The sequence below is a fragment of the Aquarana catesbeiana genome, linkage group LG01, assembly GCF_042186555.1.
Source record: "Aquarana catesbeiana isolate 2022-GZ linkage group LG01, ASM4218655v1, whole genome shotgun sequence".
Classification (NCBI taxonomy): domain Eukaryota; kingdom Metazoa; phylum Chordata; class Amphibia; order Anura; family Ranidae; genus Aquarana; species Aquarana catesbeiana.
Window position 1 is genome coordinate 454079265 of NC_133324.1, and position 15335 is coordinate 454094599.

Consider the following 15335-nt stretch of genomic DNA (forward strand, 5'->3'; position numbering starts at 1 on the left):
CTGTCGTCCCAGAACGAAGCCTCTTCTAAAGATGATGTCCAAGAAAGCCCGCAAACAGTTTGAAGACAAGCAGACTAAGGACATGGATTACTGGAACCATGTCCTGTGGTCTGATGAGACCAAGATAAACTTATTTGGTTCCGATGGTGTCAAGCGTGTGTGGTGACAACCATGTGAGGAGTACAAAGACTAGTGTGTCTTGCCTACAGTCAAGCATGATGGTGGGAGTATCATGGTCTGGGGCTGCATGAGTGCTGGGGAGCTACAGTTCATTGAGGGAACCATGAATGCCAAAATGTACTGTGACATACTGAAGCAGAGCAGGATCCCCTCCCTTCAGAGACTGGGTCACAGGGCAGTATTCCAACTTGATAATGACCCCAAACACACCTCCAAGACAACCAGTGCCTTGCTAAAGAAGCTGAGGGTAAAGGTGATGGACTGGCCAAGCATGTCTGCAGACCTAAACCCTATTGAGCAACTGTGGGGCATCCTCAAACGGAAGGTGGAGGAGCACAAGGTCTCTAACTTTCACCAGCTCTATGATGTCATCATGGAAGAGGACTTCAGTGGCAACCTGTGAAGCTCTGGTGAACTCCATGCTCAAGAGCGTTAAGGCAGTGCTGGAAAATAACAGTGGCCACACAAAATATTGACACTTTGGGCCCAATTTGGACATTTTCACTTAGAGGTGTACTTACTTTTGTTGCCAGTGGTTTAGACACTAATGGCTGTGTGTTGAGTTATTTTGAGGGGACAGCAAATTTACACTGTTATACAAGTTGCACACTCACTACTTTACATTTTAGCAAAGTGTAATTTCTTCAGTGTTGTCACGTGAAAAGATAGAATAAAATATTTACAAATATGTGGGGGGTGTACTCACTTTTGTAAATAAGTTAAATCCCGCATTATGGTTACTGGACGTAGTTGATGACCATAGGAAAAAGAAAACTATTGGCCATAATGCAGTATTTATCTGATTCGCTCTATTCTGTATGAATGAAAAACATTTGACCTGGAGAGAACATATCCTAATGACATTTGATTTTGCCCCCATTCACACAGAACAAATGTATATGCAGTTTCACAGGATGGATACCTCTAATTTTATTTAATAAATACAGCCCTTAGTGTACGTTACTAAACAAATACATTACAAAAAAATAAAAAAAGGTCAAGGTTAGAAATACATAATAAGATTGTTTAGCTTTTTTTTGGTAAGAGTGACAGAGCCAGTTCGACTGCAATTTGAAGTGAAGGGTATAACAAAAACAAGCTTTCATGGTGCAGAATATTCTCTGTATAATATTCTTTTGTTAGGGTAATAAAGCAGATCACTACATTGTGGGATGAAATGTTACTATACTCCAATGTCCCCCCAAAAAATTGGTAAGTTTTCACTATCTAATTAAATACTGGACCAGGGCAAATATTGCAAAAAAGAAAAATGCACAACCCTTTACTTGAAACTGCATGTACATTAGTTTTATGCAAATGTGGGTAAAATGTTAACGTTATTAGTCTAATTTCTCTTCATGTTGAATGTTATTTGTCATACAGAATTTCAAAAATCAAGAAAATACTTAAATACTGCATTATGGCCAACAGATAAAGCTGATGATCGCTGGAAATAAATACTTATTTAGAATGATCATCTGTTCCATCTAGTGGCCATAATGCCATATTTTCCTGATTCACTCTATAGGAATAAAAAACACTCAACCTAGGAGGGAAAATACTAATAATATTTGATTTTGCACTGTTTGCAGAGAACAAATGTACATGGAGTTAAAGAACAAATGGGTTTGTATTTTTTTATATCCCTAAGTAGGATACTATATAAATACATTCCAAGGAACAAAAAAACAAGAACCAAGGTTTAAGTTTAGAAATCCATCATTGTCATCATTTAGAGTGACAGAGCCAGTTCAACTGCAATTTGAAGAAAAAAAAAAAAAACAAAAAGCTTTCAGGAAACAGAAAATATAAATTCCCTGTACAAATAGTTGTTTGTTTGAGCAACAAAGTAGATATATCACTACATTGTGGGGTATTATTTCTATACTTTTATGTCCCAAACAATAAGAATAATAAAGTATTTTGCTAACTTTTTGACTACCTAATTACATACTGGACTATGGGAATTATTGCAAAAAAATTTAAATGCACAATACCTCACATTGGGGTGTATTTCTTAAAAAAATTAGCAGAGCTATTTACTCCCTTAAACTGCATGCCCATTTGGTTTGTAAGAACAGGAGTAAAAAAAATATTAGGCAATTTTCTCTCCATGTTGAATGTTATTTTTAATACAGAATCAAGTGAATCAAGAAAATACCGCATTGTCATCATGAGAAGGAACTAATGACAGTAGGAAATAAAAACTTATTTATGATGATTCTCAGCTCTATCTAGTGGCAATAAAGTGAAATACATGCATTATGTCACATAGATACTAGCAAGCACAAAAGACAAGAAAGAGTAGCACAAGTTTGACTACTAAACCAACACAAAAAAGCTGTATTCATTTTAAGAACAATCCTTAATCAGCAACCCTAAACTTTGCAAACTGTTATTCAAATATATGAACTTTTTAACACCTTTTTATTTTTTCTCCAAATGGTAATGTTAACTAATTTTTAACATAATGAAACACTAGATTGTTAGCTACAAATATTTAGTATTTTATACTTCCATTTTGACAATGGATATGTGTCTTCCCTACAAAGTAACCCTGGCATTAGGCGCACAATTACAATGCTGTATAACAAACCTGCAGCACGTAGACCATCTATAAGTCCTTGATACCATCCTTCAGCTTCCAGGGCCAGCAGTTTATCTATAAATAATTTTGCAGCTGCAGTTGGTCCTTTTGCCTCCTCAGCCTTAATCTGGTCTATTATACCTTCCAGGAAATAAAACAAAGCACAAAACATGACACTAAATGTAGACCAACAGTACTTTGAACACCAGTTACTATAACAGTGTTATACAGAAATAAGAGTATTCCAAGCACAAAGTGCCTGACTCATCTAGGACCTTTGTTATCTGACATCCATATTCTGGATCAGATCCTAATGGGATTGCTGATGACCACTTTGAACAAGCTGCTAGCAGGGTTCAGGACTTCTTGAAGTCTGCTAGCAGCTTCCTTAAAGTGGAAATCACTGCTCCCATTAGGATGTGTACAACATTTACAAACTGGAGCTGAATGGTACATTAAATGCTTTAACAAAGCTTGTTGAAAGCTCTGCAAATGATTTGTCAAAGCTTACTGTTCCCAGTGCTCTTATACAAGCTGAAGCCCTTGTGAAATAGGTCCTACAGGTATTTATATAGAGCCAACAAATTACACAGTGCTGTACACACTGTACATTCACATCAGTCCCTGCCCTCAAGAAGCTTACAATCTACAGTCCTTATCTCACATGCATACATACACAAGAGTCAATTAACCTACCAGCATGTCTTTGGTGTATGGGAAGAAACTGGAGCTCCCGGAGGAAACCCATGCAAATATGGACAGAACATGCAAACTGCATACAGATAGATGTCCTGGAAGGGATTTGAATCCAGCACCCAATGGTAGATGTGCTAACCACTGCGCTGCCTGCTATAGCCAAATGCTGGCCGTTCTGAAGGGGCAAAGCTCTAACATTTTTGGGTAGTGTTAAGGCTTCCCTACTTTTTCGTGCCCCACATTATTCTTGATCCATTACTATAATTTGCCACACTTTTTGGCCAGTGGGAATGTGTGTAAGAGGGGGCAAACTCTGTCACTACCACAAAGTTTGTTAACCACTTGACCACTGGGCACTTAAACCCCCTTCCTAAGCAGACCAATTTTCAGCTTTCGGTGCTCTCACAATTTTAATGACAATTACTCAGTCATGCAACACTGTACCCATATGAATTTTTTGTCCTTTTTTTTTTACACAAATAGAGCTTTCTTTTGGTGGTATTTAATCACCGCTTTTTTGCGCTATAAATGAAAAAAAGTCTGAAAATTCTGTAAAAAAAATAATTTTTTCTTTGTTTCTGTAATAAAATTTAGCAAATTAGTAATTTTTCATAATATATGTTGGCCAAATTTTATACTGCTACATATCTTTGGTAAAAAAATAATCCAAATTGGTGTATATTATTTGGTCTTTGTGAAAGTTAGTGAGTCTACAAGCTATGGTGCCAATCTCTGAAAATTGATCACACCTGAAGTACTGACAGCCTAGCTCATTTCTTGAGACCCTAATAAGCCAGGACAGTACAAATACCCCCAAAATTACCCCTTTTTGGAAAGTAGACATTCAAAGGTATTTAGAAAGAGGCATGGTGAGTTTTTTGAAGTTGTAATTTTTTCCCACAATTCTTTGCAAAATCGAGATTTTTTTTCTTTTTTCACAAAAGTGTCATATTATCAGGTTATTTCTCACACACAGCGTATGCATACCACAAATTACACCCCAAAATACATTCTACTACTTCTCCTGAGTACGGCGATACCACATGTGTGAGACTTTTACACAGCGTGGCCACATACAGAGGCGCAACATGCAGGGAGCGCCATCAGGTGTTCTAGGAGCATAAATTACACATCATCTAATTTCTTGACTACTTCTTGCACTTTTAAAGGCCCTGGAGCACCAGGACAATAAAAAAGCCCCAAAAATGACCCCATTATGGAAAGAAAACACCCCAACGTATAATCTATGAGGCATATCGAGTCTTTTGAACATGTCATTTTTTTCTACAAGTTTTTGGAAAATGTGAAAAGAAAATGAAAACGTATTTTTTTTTTTACACAAAGTTGTCCATTTTTATAATATGTACATAGCATGTACATACCAAAAATTATACCCCAAAATAGATTCTCCTACTCCTCCTGAGTAAAACGATACCACATGTGTGAGACTTTTACACAGCCTGGCCGCATACAGAGGTCCAACATACAGGGAGCACCATCAGGCATTGTAGGGGCATACATTTCAAATCTAATTTGACTACCTATTACACTTTGAGGCACTGTAGTGGCATGGATGAGCAGTGGATGGGGATGGCTAAGCATGGTTGAGCCATGATTGTGGATGGCTGGGTATGGCTAAGTATGGATGGGATGTCTGAGTATGGCTGAGTGGGTATGGCTGGGTGGGTACAGATGGGATGGCTGGGTATGGCTGAGTATGGCTGGGTTGGGTATGGCTGGGTGGGTATGGCTGAGTGTGGATGGGATGGCTGAGTATAGATGGGATGGCTGGGTCGGGTATTTCTGGCTGGGTATGGCTGAGTGTGGATGGGATAGATGAATATTGCTGAGTATGGATGGATGAGTATTGCTGAGTATGGATGGATGAGTATTGCTGAGTATGGATGGATGGATGAGTATTGCTGAGGATGGATGGCTGAGCATGGATGGATGGATTAGTATTCCTGAGTATGGATGGGTGGATGAGTATTGCGGAGTATGGATGGATGAGTATTGCTGAGTATGGATGAGTATGGATGGATGGATGAGTATTGCTGAGTATGGATGGATGGATGAGTATTGCTGAGGATGAATTAGTATGGATGGATGGATGAGTATTGCTGAGGATGGATGAGTATGGATGGATGGATGAGTATTGATGAGTATTGATGGGATGGATGAGTATTGCTGGGATGGATGAGAATTTCTGGAATGGATGAGTGTTGATGGGATGGATGAGTATTGCTGGGATGGGTGAGTATTTCTGGGATGTATATTTCTGGGATGGATGAGTGTTGATGGGATGGATGAGTATTGCTGGGATGGATGAGTATTGATGGGATGGATGAGTATTGATGGGATGGATGAGTATTGATGAGATGGATGGGATTAGTGCTGAAGTTGGCACATATCAGCGCTGTGGGCACTGCACATCCAGCCCACAGCGCTGCAGCACTTGATCTCTCCCCTCGCTGTACCAATCGCTACGAGGAGGGGAGAGAGGAACTGGACGTGACACCGGTTTATTCATTTGACGGAGCGATCACGTGGTAAACAGCAGCAATTAGCGCCCATTTACCGTGATCCGTGATGACGGATATTCCCAGGTGCGCGCCCCAGGGGGGCGCACGGGAGCAAGATTCTGGGAGGACGTCCATGGACGCCCTCCCAGAATAAGCCGACCACGCTGTAGCCGTCTTTCGGCTATGGCCCAGTCGGCATGTGGTTAAACGTGGTCTATGTAGAGTGGCTGCCATCCAGCCATATCAGAGGGGAACAAGAACTGCTGCATGTATGTGAAGGTACCACAAACTTCTTGAACGTTATACCTACTAGCAGATAGCTATTTATGTTTCTTTTAAGTGACAGGATCACTTTAAATTTAGCATAGATGCAATTCCTAAAATGTTCCCAATATTCTGTAAAAACCATAAAGAGACTCACTTTCCGACATCCAGGTTCCCATGAATTGCATGACATAGGAGGGTCGAATTATATTCATAATGTAATTGCTGTAGAGCCTTAGGCTTTCCTTCACCTCAGCGCTCATTCTTCTTTAATCGCAATACTATCCGTCTTTCTAGAATTATGACAGAAATAGGTGAGACACTTTGTTAAAAACGAGAAAGCAAAAATCTTGTGTACATGCATCCTCCTGACTGGAACTCCTGTTGATCAGCTATAGGGTTCATTCACATAGACCATGCATAAAGGCCATAAGCCCATATAGTGAACTTGGTCTAGTGAACTTTAAGGTCATTACAGAGGACAAGGAGGCACACTTTACGTCTGAAAGAAAAGAGATTTCATCTCCACACACAGGAAGGGCTTCTCCACAGTAAGAGCTATGAAAATGTGGAATAGGCTCCCTCAAAACTAGGTCAGTAGATTCTTTTAAAAAACAGCTGGACACATGCCTAAATGTACAAAATATAACCAGATACTAACATTTATAGGTAATAACTCCAGGGATTGTTGATCCAGGGAATATCAGATTGTCTCCTGGGGGATCAGGAAGGAATCCCCCCCCCCCCCCTGCTGGAGCAAACTGGATCATGCTTTATTGGGGAGGTTTTTGCCTTAATTTTGCCTTACTTTTTGCCTTACTTTGCATTACCTCTGGGTATGAGATTGTGTGGAGGTATTCTATTCATTTTTAGTTTCTTCTATTGCTTGAACTAGATGGACATGTGTCTTTTTTCAACCTAACTATAAAACTCTGTAACTATGCATACAGGGACATATAGGAACTACACCCAGGAGCATGATCTGTTTTAGTCCTAATTCACACTAGACATGTGCAATTCGTTTCGCTCCGAATTCGTTCTTTAACGGATTTCGACAAATTCGTTATTTCGAGAATATCCGAATTAACGAAAATCCGTTTAACGATTTTTTTCCGAGTATTTGTAAATTCGATAAAATTGGACATTCGTAAATTCGGGCATTCGTACATTCGCAATTTACGAATGTACATTCGTACATTCGTAAATTAGTGAATTCGTACATTTGTAAGTTTGAAAATTCGGAAATCTGAAATAATAGTTAACTAATAATAACTTAACTATTAGTAATTACTAGTAACTTTTAAATTATAGGTATTGTAATTTCCTTTCAAATTTGGCTATTAGTGAACGTAACAAATACTAATTTATCCGAAGTTATGAATGATCCGAAAAAACGGAATGGAACGTAATGAATTAATAATAATAAATAACAATAATAATAACAACGTTTTATTATTATTATTTATCATTAATTTGTTCCGTTCCATTTGTTTAGATGCAGCATTCGTTATGGATAATTCGTAACTTTGGATAAATTCGTATTTGTTACATTCACTGACAGTCAAATTTGAAAGGAAATTACAATACCTATAATTTAAATGTTAGTTACTATTTCATATTTTTGAATTTTCGGGTTTTTGGATTTTCAAACTTCGAATTTACAAATTTCCGAATTTTCTAATTTACAAATGTAAGATTTTACGAATGTACGAATGTACGAATTTACAAATGTACAAATGTAAACATGTACGAATGTCCGAATGAACGAATGTACGAATGAACAAATGTTCGAATTTACGAATGTACGAATGAACGCATTTACGAATGAACGAATTTACAAATGGCGATCATAACGAATGACCTGAAAAACGAAAAAAATAATAAACTAATGAAACGAAAACGAAAATGAACGATTTTTTTGGCTGTGCACATGTCTAATTCACACTCAAGCTTTTTTTGCCTGTTTCCCTGCGCCTGACTTTGCTCAACGTGCAGATTCCCATTTTTTCTAATTCTTCCTGTTCACACAGTTATCCGATGCTCTACACCCTATGCTTAAAAAAGTAAATGAGCTTCTTTTTTTTTGAGAGAGAGTATTTGGGCATTTTTGGTCCCAGAGATTTCACTGAGAGTACGTTATTTGCATTTTCGCATGCTATGCGCACGTTTATGCCTAAAGTACTTCTTTTTACCTATGGAATGGTTGTACTGCTCTTAGCCCAGGAAACAAACTCCATAAAGTGGAACATCTCTCAAGAAGCAAAATATCGTTGGTTTGCTCTATCACCCCAGCCTGTAACTGAGTTATGGGTTTTTTGGTGGAAGGGAGTACTGATAAGGGAGTACCTAATGACATACTAATGCACTGGAAAGTAAACAGTAGACAGTTTCCCTTTGATTGCGATTTTGGAAAAGGCTCAGGGATCTTTTTCTGCCTTTCCCATAAGTACATTTATTTGAATGGGCTGCTGTGTCTGCACTAATGTGGGCGCAGGGAGGAGGGCCAGCTCACACCAGGAATCGCACAGGGATGTGCTTCCCATTCCTGTGTGTTTCAAATCTGGATTTGTGCGGTGAGACTTGAGCCCATGCATTTTTTGCACTGGACCACATTCACTACTTTAAAAAAACGCAGGCACCAAATCACATGGTACTTCTGTACCGTGCGATCTGGTGCAGGCAAACCCAATGCATTTGTGCCTGCGTTTGAAGTCATTACCTTAACATTGACACCAGCTGCAGATCGCAAAAGCAATGTGCTTTGAATGCAGTGAGGGAAACGCACATTTTCCGCACTGCATTATGGTGTGACAAGGCTCGGAAACCGCAGTAGTCTAAACCTAACCTTAATATTACAACAAATATTGTTACTATTGTTGCCGTTAGATATTAATACAAGGGGTGCTGGATTGTACATTATTATAAATACAGCAAATACTAGACTGTTGCCCATAATTACAAATATCAGGAATGTATCACAATATTTGACATGCAACAAATTGCCCAGATAGTTGTAGTACAGACACTATGTTGTAATGTTATTACAAGGTAATGTCTTCCTGTTACATTGTCTGATCTACAGCTATGCAGATTTCATGTGAGGTTGTGACTTACCTGAAGATGATCCAGTAGAATAGGACAGAGTTCCCTATAAGTGTACAGAGCTGTGTCTCTGAGACCAGCTATCCCCAGTCTGGAACATAATCAGGAAGCAGGAGCTTTTCCTAGTATGAGAAACAAAACTATCCCTGCCAGATGATCTTCTGCGCATGCTCAGTGTGACACACCTCACAGCAGTCTCATACTCCTCATAACCTGAGGAATCGAAAACAGCATTTTGTGTTGGAAAGGAAACTGAAACTGGTATGGTGCTACCTTGTAGGGGAATTCCACACAAGGCATTTTAATTCAATGCTAATCCATTTTATTACAGCCTACTGTTACACTTCCAGAAATGAAGATTTTCATGTTCTAGTCTAGTGCTTCTAAAACATCACCACCTTCTAGGCAGTCCAAGGGCTCATTCACATGGGCAGAAAAATACTGCATTTAGATGCGTATTTTCTGCACGAAAGGTTCTGGCTGGCAGAGCTAGAGCTCATTCAAATGGGCAGGAAGAAAAGTATTTTCTGCATGAGAGAAAGAACCTGTGTGTCACGTACACTGGCAGCAGGGACCTTTTCTATCCACATTCATCTGTTGTTATATTTTTCTTTTTGTCACATTTTTGAAGGACTGTTTCCTTGTATTTGCCCTAAAGACTATTCCTGGTTTGTTTTATTTGGAACTGTACATGCTTGTTGAAAGAGCTGGTTACATTGGTCTCTGTTCCATGTACTCCTATGTAGGCGCCAGACTGTCTGGGGTGGGCTCCTCCACCAATCAAGGCTTGCCTCGGTGCCTGGCTATTGATTAAGTTGCTGTTAATTAGATCACTGTTCAATTAGGTTACTGTTAGCTGTTCATACGGATGATATTACTGTTTAACGTTTAGACCTCTTTCACACTGGGGCGGGTGTGCATTAGCTGTAAAGCACCAATAGTTTAAGCAGCACTTTACTGCTGTTATAGCGGCACTTTTCGGCCGCTAGCGGGGTGCTTTTAACCCCCCGCTAGTGGCTAAAGAAAGGGTTAATAGCGCCCGTGTTGCGGCACTGTCGAAGCGCTTTGCAGGCACTTCGGCAGCGTTACCCATTTCAATGGGCAGGGCCGGTGCAGGAGTGGTATATAACCTGCTCCCGCACTGCCCCTAAGATGCTGCTCGCAGGAATTTTTTTCCTATCCTGTAAGCCCACCGCCCCAGTGTGAAAGCACTCAGGCTTTCACACTAGGGTGGCTTGAGAGGCGCTTTACAGGCATATCTTTAGCGCTAAAGCGACCCAGTGTGAAAGGGGTCTTAGGATAATGTGATCAAGCTCTTATCTGATTTTGTATGGTATATTAATTTTTGAAAAAGAGTTCTGCCCCGTACACACGGTTGGATTCTCCGATGGAAAATGTCCGATCGGAGCGTGTTGTCGGACATTCCGACCATGTGTGGGCTCCATCGGACATTTTCCATCGGATTTTCCGACACACAAAGTTTGAGAGCAGGCTATAAAATTTTCCGACAACAAAATCCGATCGCGTCAATTCCGACCATGTGTGGCCTGTTCCGACGCACAAAGTGCCACGCATGCTCAGAAGAAATTCCGAGACGAAACAGCTCGGTCTGGTAAACTTAGCGTTCGCAATGGATACAACACTTTCGTCACGGTGCAGTGTTAAAAATGGTTTAATACAGCGCACTCTCTTCTTCTTTATAATGTGAGAAGAATGAAGTAGTTTTGCTGCTCATATTCACACAGACTTCTCACAAACTTATTAATTTATTATTTAGCGGGATTCCCTTAATATATACAGATTTGTCACATCTGACATTTTTTTTGTGTTGGAATTTTTTTTTTAGGTTTTAAGGCAGATTCTTTTTTTTGGTTTGTCTTTTTTTCAAGGCTGATCTTTGTTTTATTGTATTTTTATTTTTACTCCAGAATATTTTTGTGTGTGTTTTGTGTGTCAAGTTATCACAACACCATTGATATGTTGTTCTATTTAATCTGTAGGAGATTGTTTGGTGTTGTTGTCTCTTGTTAATTTCACATTGTACTTTAGAAATGTACCTGAATCCTCACCAACAAACTGCCCTTTTTGGATGAAAACACACATAGGAGAGTATAATTTTCCCAAAAAAATCATTTATTAAGGGCTCACAACTAAACAAAGAAGGAGGCAACGCTGGAGAAACAGCAGAAATGGGTGAAGCCTTTGGCCCCCAGGGCACACATCAATTATTTCCAGGCAAAATTGGTGGCCTGAGGAGTCCTTATCTAAGGGAGTGCAGTCTGGTCCAGAAGTCCCAGAGATCCGGAAAGCAGCAGATGACATCTGTGTCCCCAGGCTGTGGTCATACAAGAGACTGCAGCTTTTGTCAGATCAGACTGAACCCAGGGTCATCACTCTCTTGTCTTCTTTCCACGCTTCCTTCCACGCTGTGGCTGTGGTGGTGGAGTTGTGGCAGCAGGAGGAGGATGGTCCAACTCAATCACGTCGGTCTTGGGTGTGATTTCGCCACTCACCCCCTTAGTTAGGACTTTATAATGCCCTGCAGTTTGGTGGCAGCCATGCAGGCAAAGGCCTCTTCAGGAGTGGGTAAGGCTCTGAGGGACGCAGAAGCCTCCTGAATTAGCCTGAGTGCAGAATCCTGAACGTGAATCCCTTCCTCCCTCTTTTGTATGGAAGGCGGAGGGGAGGAACCTGCGATTCGGTCAGGCTTCGACTTGTCCCAGGCTTCTCCTGGCTGACACTTAGCCCCACCTCCTCCTGGCTGCAACTTAGCCCCGCCTCCTCCTAGCTGCCACATTCTACAGCCTCCTCCTGGCTGAGGTCTTCCTGTGTATGAAAAAGGGATATAGTTTTAGTTTTTTAGTCATCATTCACACACAATTGTCACCTCCTGACTGTTGCAAATTGAATGTTAACAAATATAACAGACTATGATTCTGAGACCAGCATTTTTCATTCTTGTCCCAATTTTGGGTGCCCACTACTGTCTATTGATATGTAAAAACACTTTTTTCAATCAGCAATTAGTGATCAATAATAACATCTAGTAAAGAGCATTTCTTTATTGACAAGAAATCTGTAGAAGAATGCTATACCTGACTCCAGCTGGGCTCCTCCACTTCTTCCTGGCTGTAAGTCCCAGGTTGGGCATCGGAAGCCTCAGCTGGGGTGGAAGGAAGAGTGGAGAGGGATTCCCTGACTTCAGTGTGGTCTGACAGAAATCGCAGTCTCTCATAGTACCACAGCCTGGGGACATAAACGTCATCTGCTGCAGCCCCGGACCTCTGGGAATCTGTGATCTTCTTGCGCTCCCTAAGATATGTGCTCCTCAGGCCACCAATTTTGGCTTTTAAATAGGGGATGGTTGCTGTGGGGACCAACGGCTTCACCAACTCAAGACAAACCCTAAGGTCAGTCCAAACTCTCCTAATCTTGTTACAATATAGGCTTCAATTTCGAAGCTGTATAGGCCCAAGTTTAGATCTTACCTTTGTTATCACGATCGGCGCCTCCGATGCTCCTTCCTCCGCTCACAGATCATATGTAATACGCACGCGTGTTACGCTTTATACACACTGCGCATGCGTGTAACTCCGCCCGCCCCTGACGTTCTTTCTAGTCTATTCCCCGCCCCTTTTCATTCTGCGCAGTGGAGGAAGAGCACATGGCAGATACACAACAGGTGCATGCTAATTACAGGAACGAGGAGGAGGAGGAGGAAAGCCCGGAGCCAGAAACGTCCCGATCCAGAAGGAGATTTAAGGCCTCAAATATGTCCTTTGGGGAGATGTTGGAGATGGTCGACATCTTAAAGAGGGCCGACTATGATGGGAAGTATGGACCTTACCCCAACCCGAATGTCAGAAAGGCCAAGATCATGGCGAAAGTGGTCAAAAGTCTGCACCGGCATTTCGGGGTACGTCGATCGAAAGATCAGCTCAGGAAGCGGTGGTCAGACCTCAAATTACGAGAACACGAGCAGTACATAAAGATCCGGAGAGTGCTGCAAAAAGTAAGTAGTTGTGCTGTGTTCCTATTCATTTTGTGTTTATTACGTTCGTGCTGCTCCATGTGCTTTTCTTACAAGTGTTCATTTTAAAATGGTAACTTTCTGGTTCATGGGCACATTATTCGTTCGTATCAAACATTTTTCTTTCGGCCTATAAAACACCATTGTTTTGGCCATATGCATTTGGCCACATTTTTTACGCCCTACTTGTATGAAACTAATTTGGTTGTGTAGATGGCTTTGTTACTAGAATGAAATGCAAACTAGATTCTGTGTAAGGAGAGGACACTGAGCAGCGGTTTTCACATCTGGACACTGGAGCACTAGTGTGGGACCCCAGAACACCATTTTTATTAGGGGGGCCACACAGGTGCTCCAGTGTATATTATAGGGGTGACTCCATCTGGGAAGCTTGTACCAAACAAGTATTGCAGCTTGACAAAGGACACTGAAAATGCTACATTTTGGAACTCTGCCAAAATAGACAATTGTACCCCACTTCCAAGCAATGTTTCCTATTTATATTTCTGCCAGACTCGGAGGACACCCCTCATCCGAGGAGACCACAGACCCCCCACCTCTGGAAGAAGGGGAAATCCCCCCAACACAAGAAGAGCAGGAGGAAGAAGACGTGGTGGAAATTGTCACCACAACAGGTGAGTGTCTGCGACCACAGGCTCAGGTAAGAGATGGATGCCGGCATATTTTTTATACCTGTTTTTGTTTGGTTTCTCTCTTTTTAGGTGATCGTGATGTTGTGGATCCAGATCCTTTCACATCAGAAAGTGCCCAGATCCTGATCGGGGAGATCATGGGGTGTAATTTACAATTGGAAAACCTCAAGAAAAACATCTATGATGTTATTCAAAAAAATAAAAACATCATTGATGTTTTGGGGCGAGTTTAAAACCCCTCCAAATCCCTTTGTTTTTTTGTGTGCTACAATCTTAAAAATGTTTTACCGATTTTTAGAAAAGCCAAATTTGGAGGATGCACACAGTGTGCCAACATGTGCTATCTGCCATCACGGGAGATCAATGGACGTGTTTTGGGGGGTGCAACCCCTTCCTCAATAATAAAGTAGCTGAGAGGAAGGAGTTTCTCCCCCAAAACACGTCCCTTGATCCCCCGTGATGGCAGCTAGCACATGTTGACATTGGGAAATTTGTGTGCATCTTCCAAATTTGGCTTTTCCTGGGGTGACTTCACCCCATCTGAACGCAATATCAAACACAGTTCCTAAATACTCATGTCTGATATTGCCTTCAAGTTCTACCAAATGTGAACTTTGTAAGTTCAAGATTTGTGTCTTTCTTGTTGGTTTTAAACATGCCTGTTTTATCTTAAATGGACATTTTTATTTTTTATAATGCCCCCCCAAAAATTGTTATACAACAAACATGTTGGTTTGTTTTAAAAAAACTTTTCTAAATGCACATGTGATTGTGCAGGTATTAAAAAGATTGTTAATCAAGAATGTGTGGATTATTGTCTCAACGCTACAACACTTTTGTGGTGATGTAATTGCTGCTTTCTGTGAAAATGGGGGTTATTTCCTAAGGGCAAATCCTCTTTGCACTACAAATGCAGTTTCAGTGCAGTTTCAAGTGCACTTGTAGTGCAAAGTGTCTTTGCCTTTAGTAAATAACACCCAACAGTGCTTTGTATAAGGTTACACAATCACGCCATTTTCAGGACTCCCCACATTTCTGTCAGGGACAGCTAAAACAAACACAAGCAGTAAATGTCAACAAAGATTTGTTTTTTTTGTTTGGTTTTATTTGATAAAGGCTTCACAAATTGTCTGGCATATTGATGGCCCCCCATACCCGCAAAGAACTCAAGGTATCTTAACCAGACATCACGGGCACTCAGGGAGGGCAAGCCAGGACGGCCACTTTCAAGCGCCGTCAGGGTTGTTTCATTTAGAATTCCGGCCTCAGGCCCAACTGAGCCAGCATAGTTGGCAGAATGT

At 40.9% G+C, this 15335-nt stretch overlaps 1 protein-coding gene across 6 annotated transcripts in view; it reads right to left on the minus strand.

The window, feature by feature from the left end:
• Positions 1-9521, minus strand: part of LOC141148909 (antiviral innate immune response receptor RIG-I-like) — a 91692-nt gene extending 82171 nt beyond the window's left edge. For all 6 annotated transcript variants that reach the window (XM_073636817.1, XM_073636798.1, XM_073636779.1 and 3 more), the window contains exons 1-3: positions 9364-9521; positions 6407-6542; positions 2777-2908 (exon numbers count right to left, since the gene is read on the minus strand). In XM_073636817.1, coding sequence (XP_073492918.1) covers positions 2777-2908; positions 6407-6512 — 238 coding nt within the window. In that variant the 5' untranslated portion in view covers positions 6513-6542; positions 9364-9521. The remainder of the gene's footprint in view (positions 1-2776; positions 2909-6406; positions 6543-9363) is intronic.
• Positions 9522-15335: the final 5814 nt, after the last annotated feature.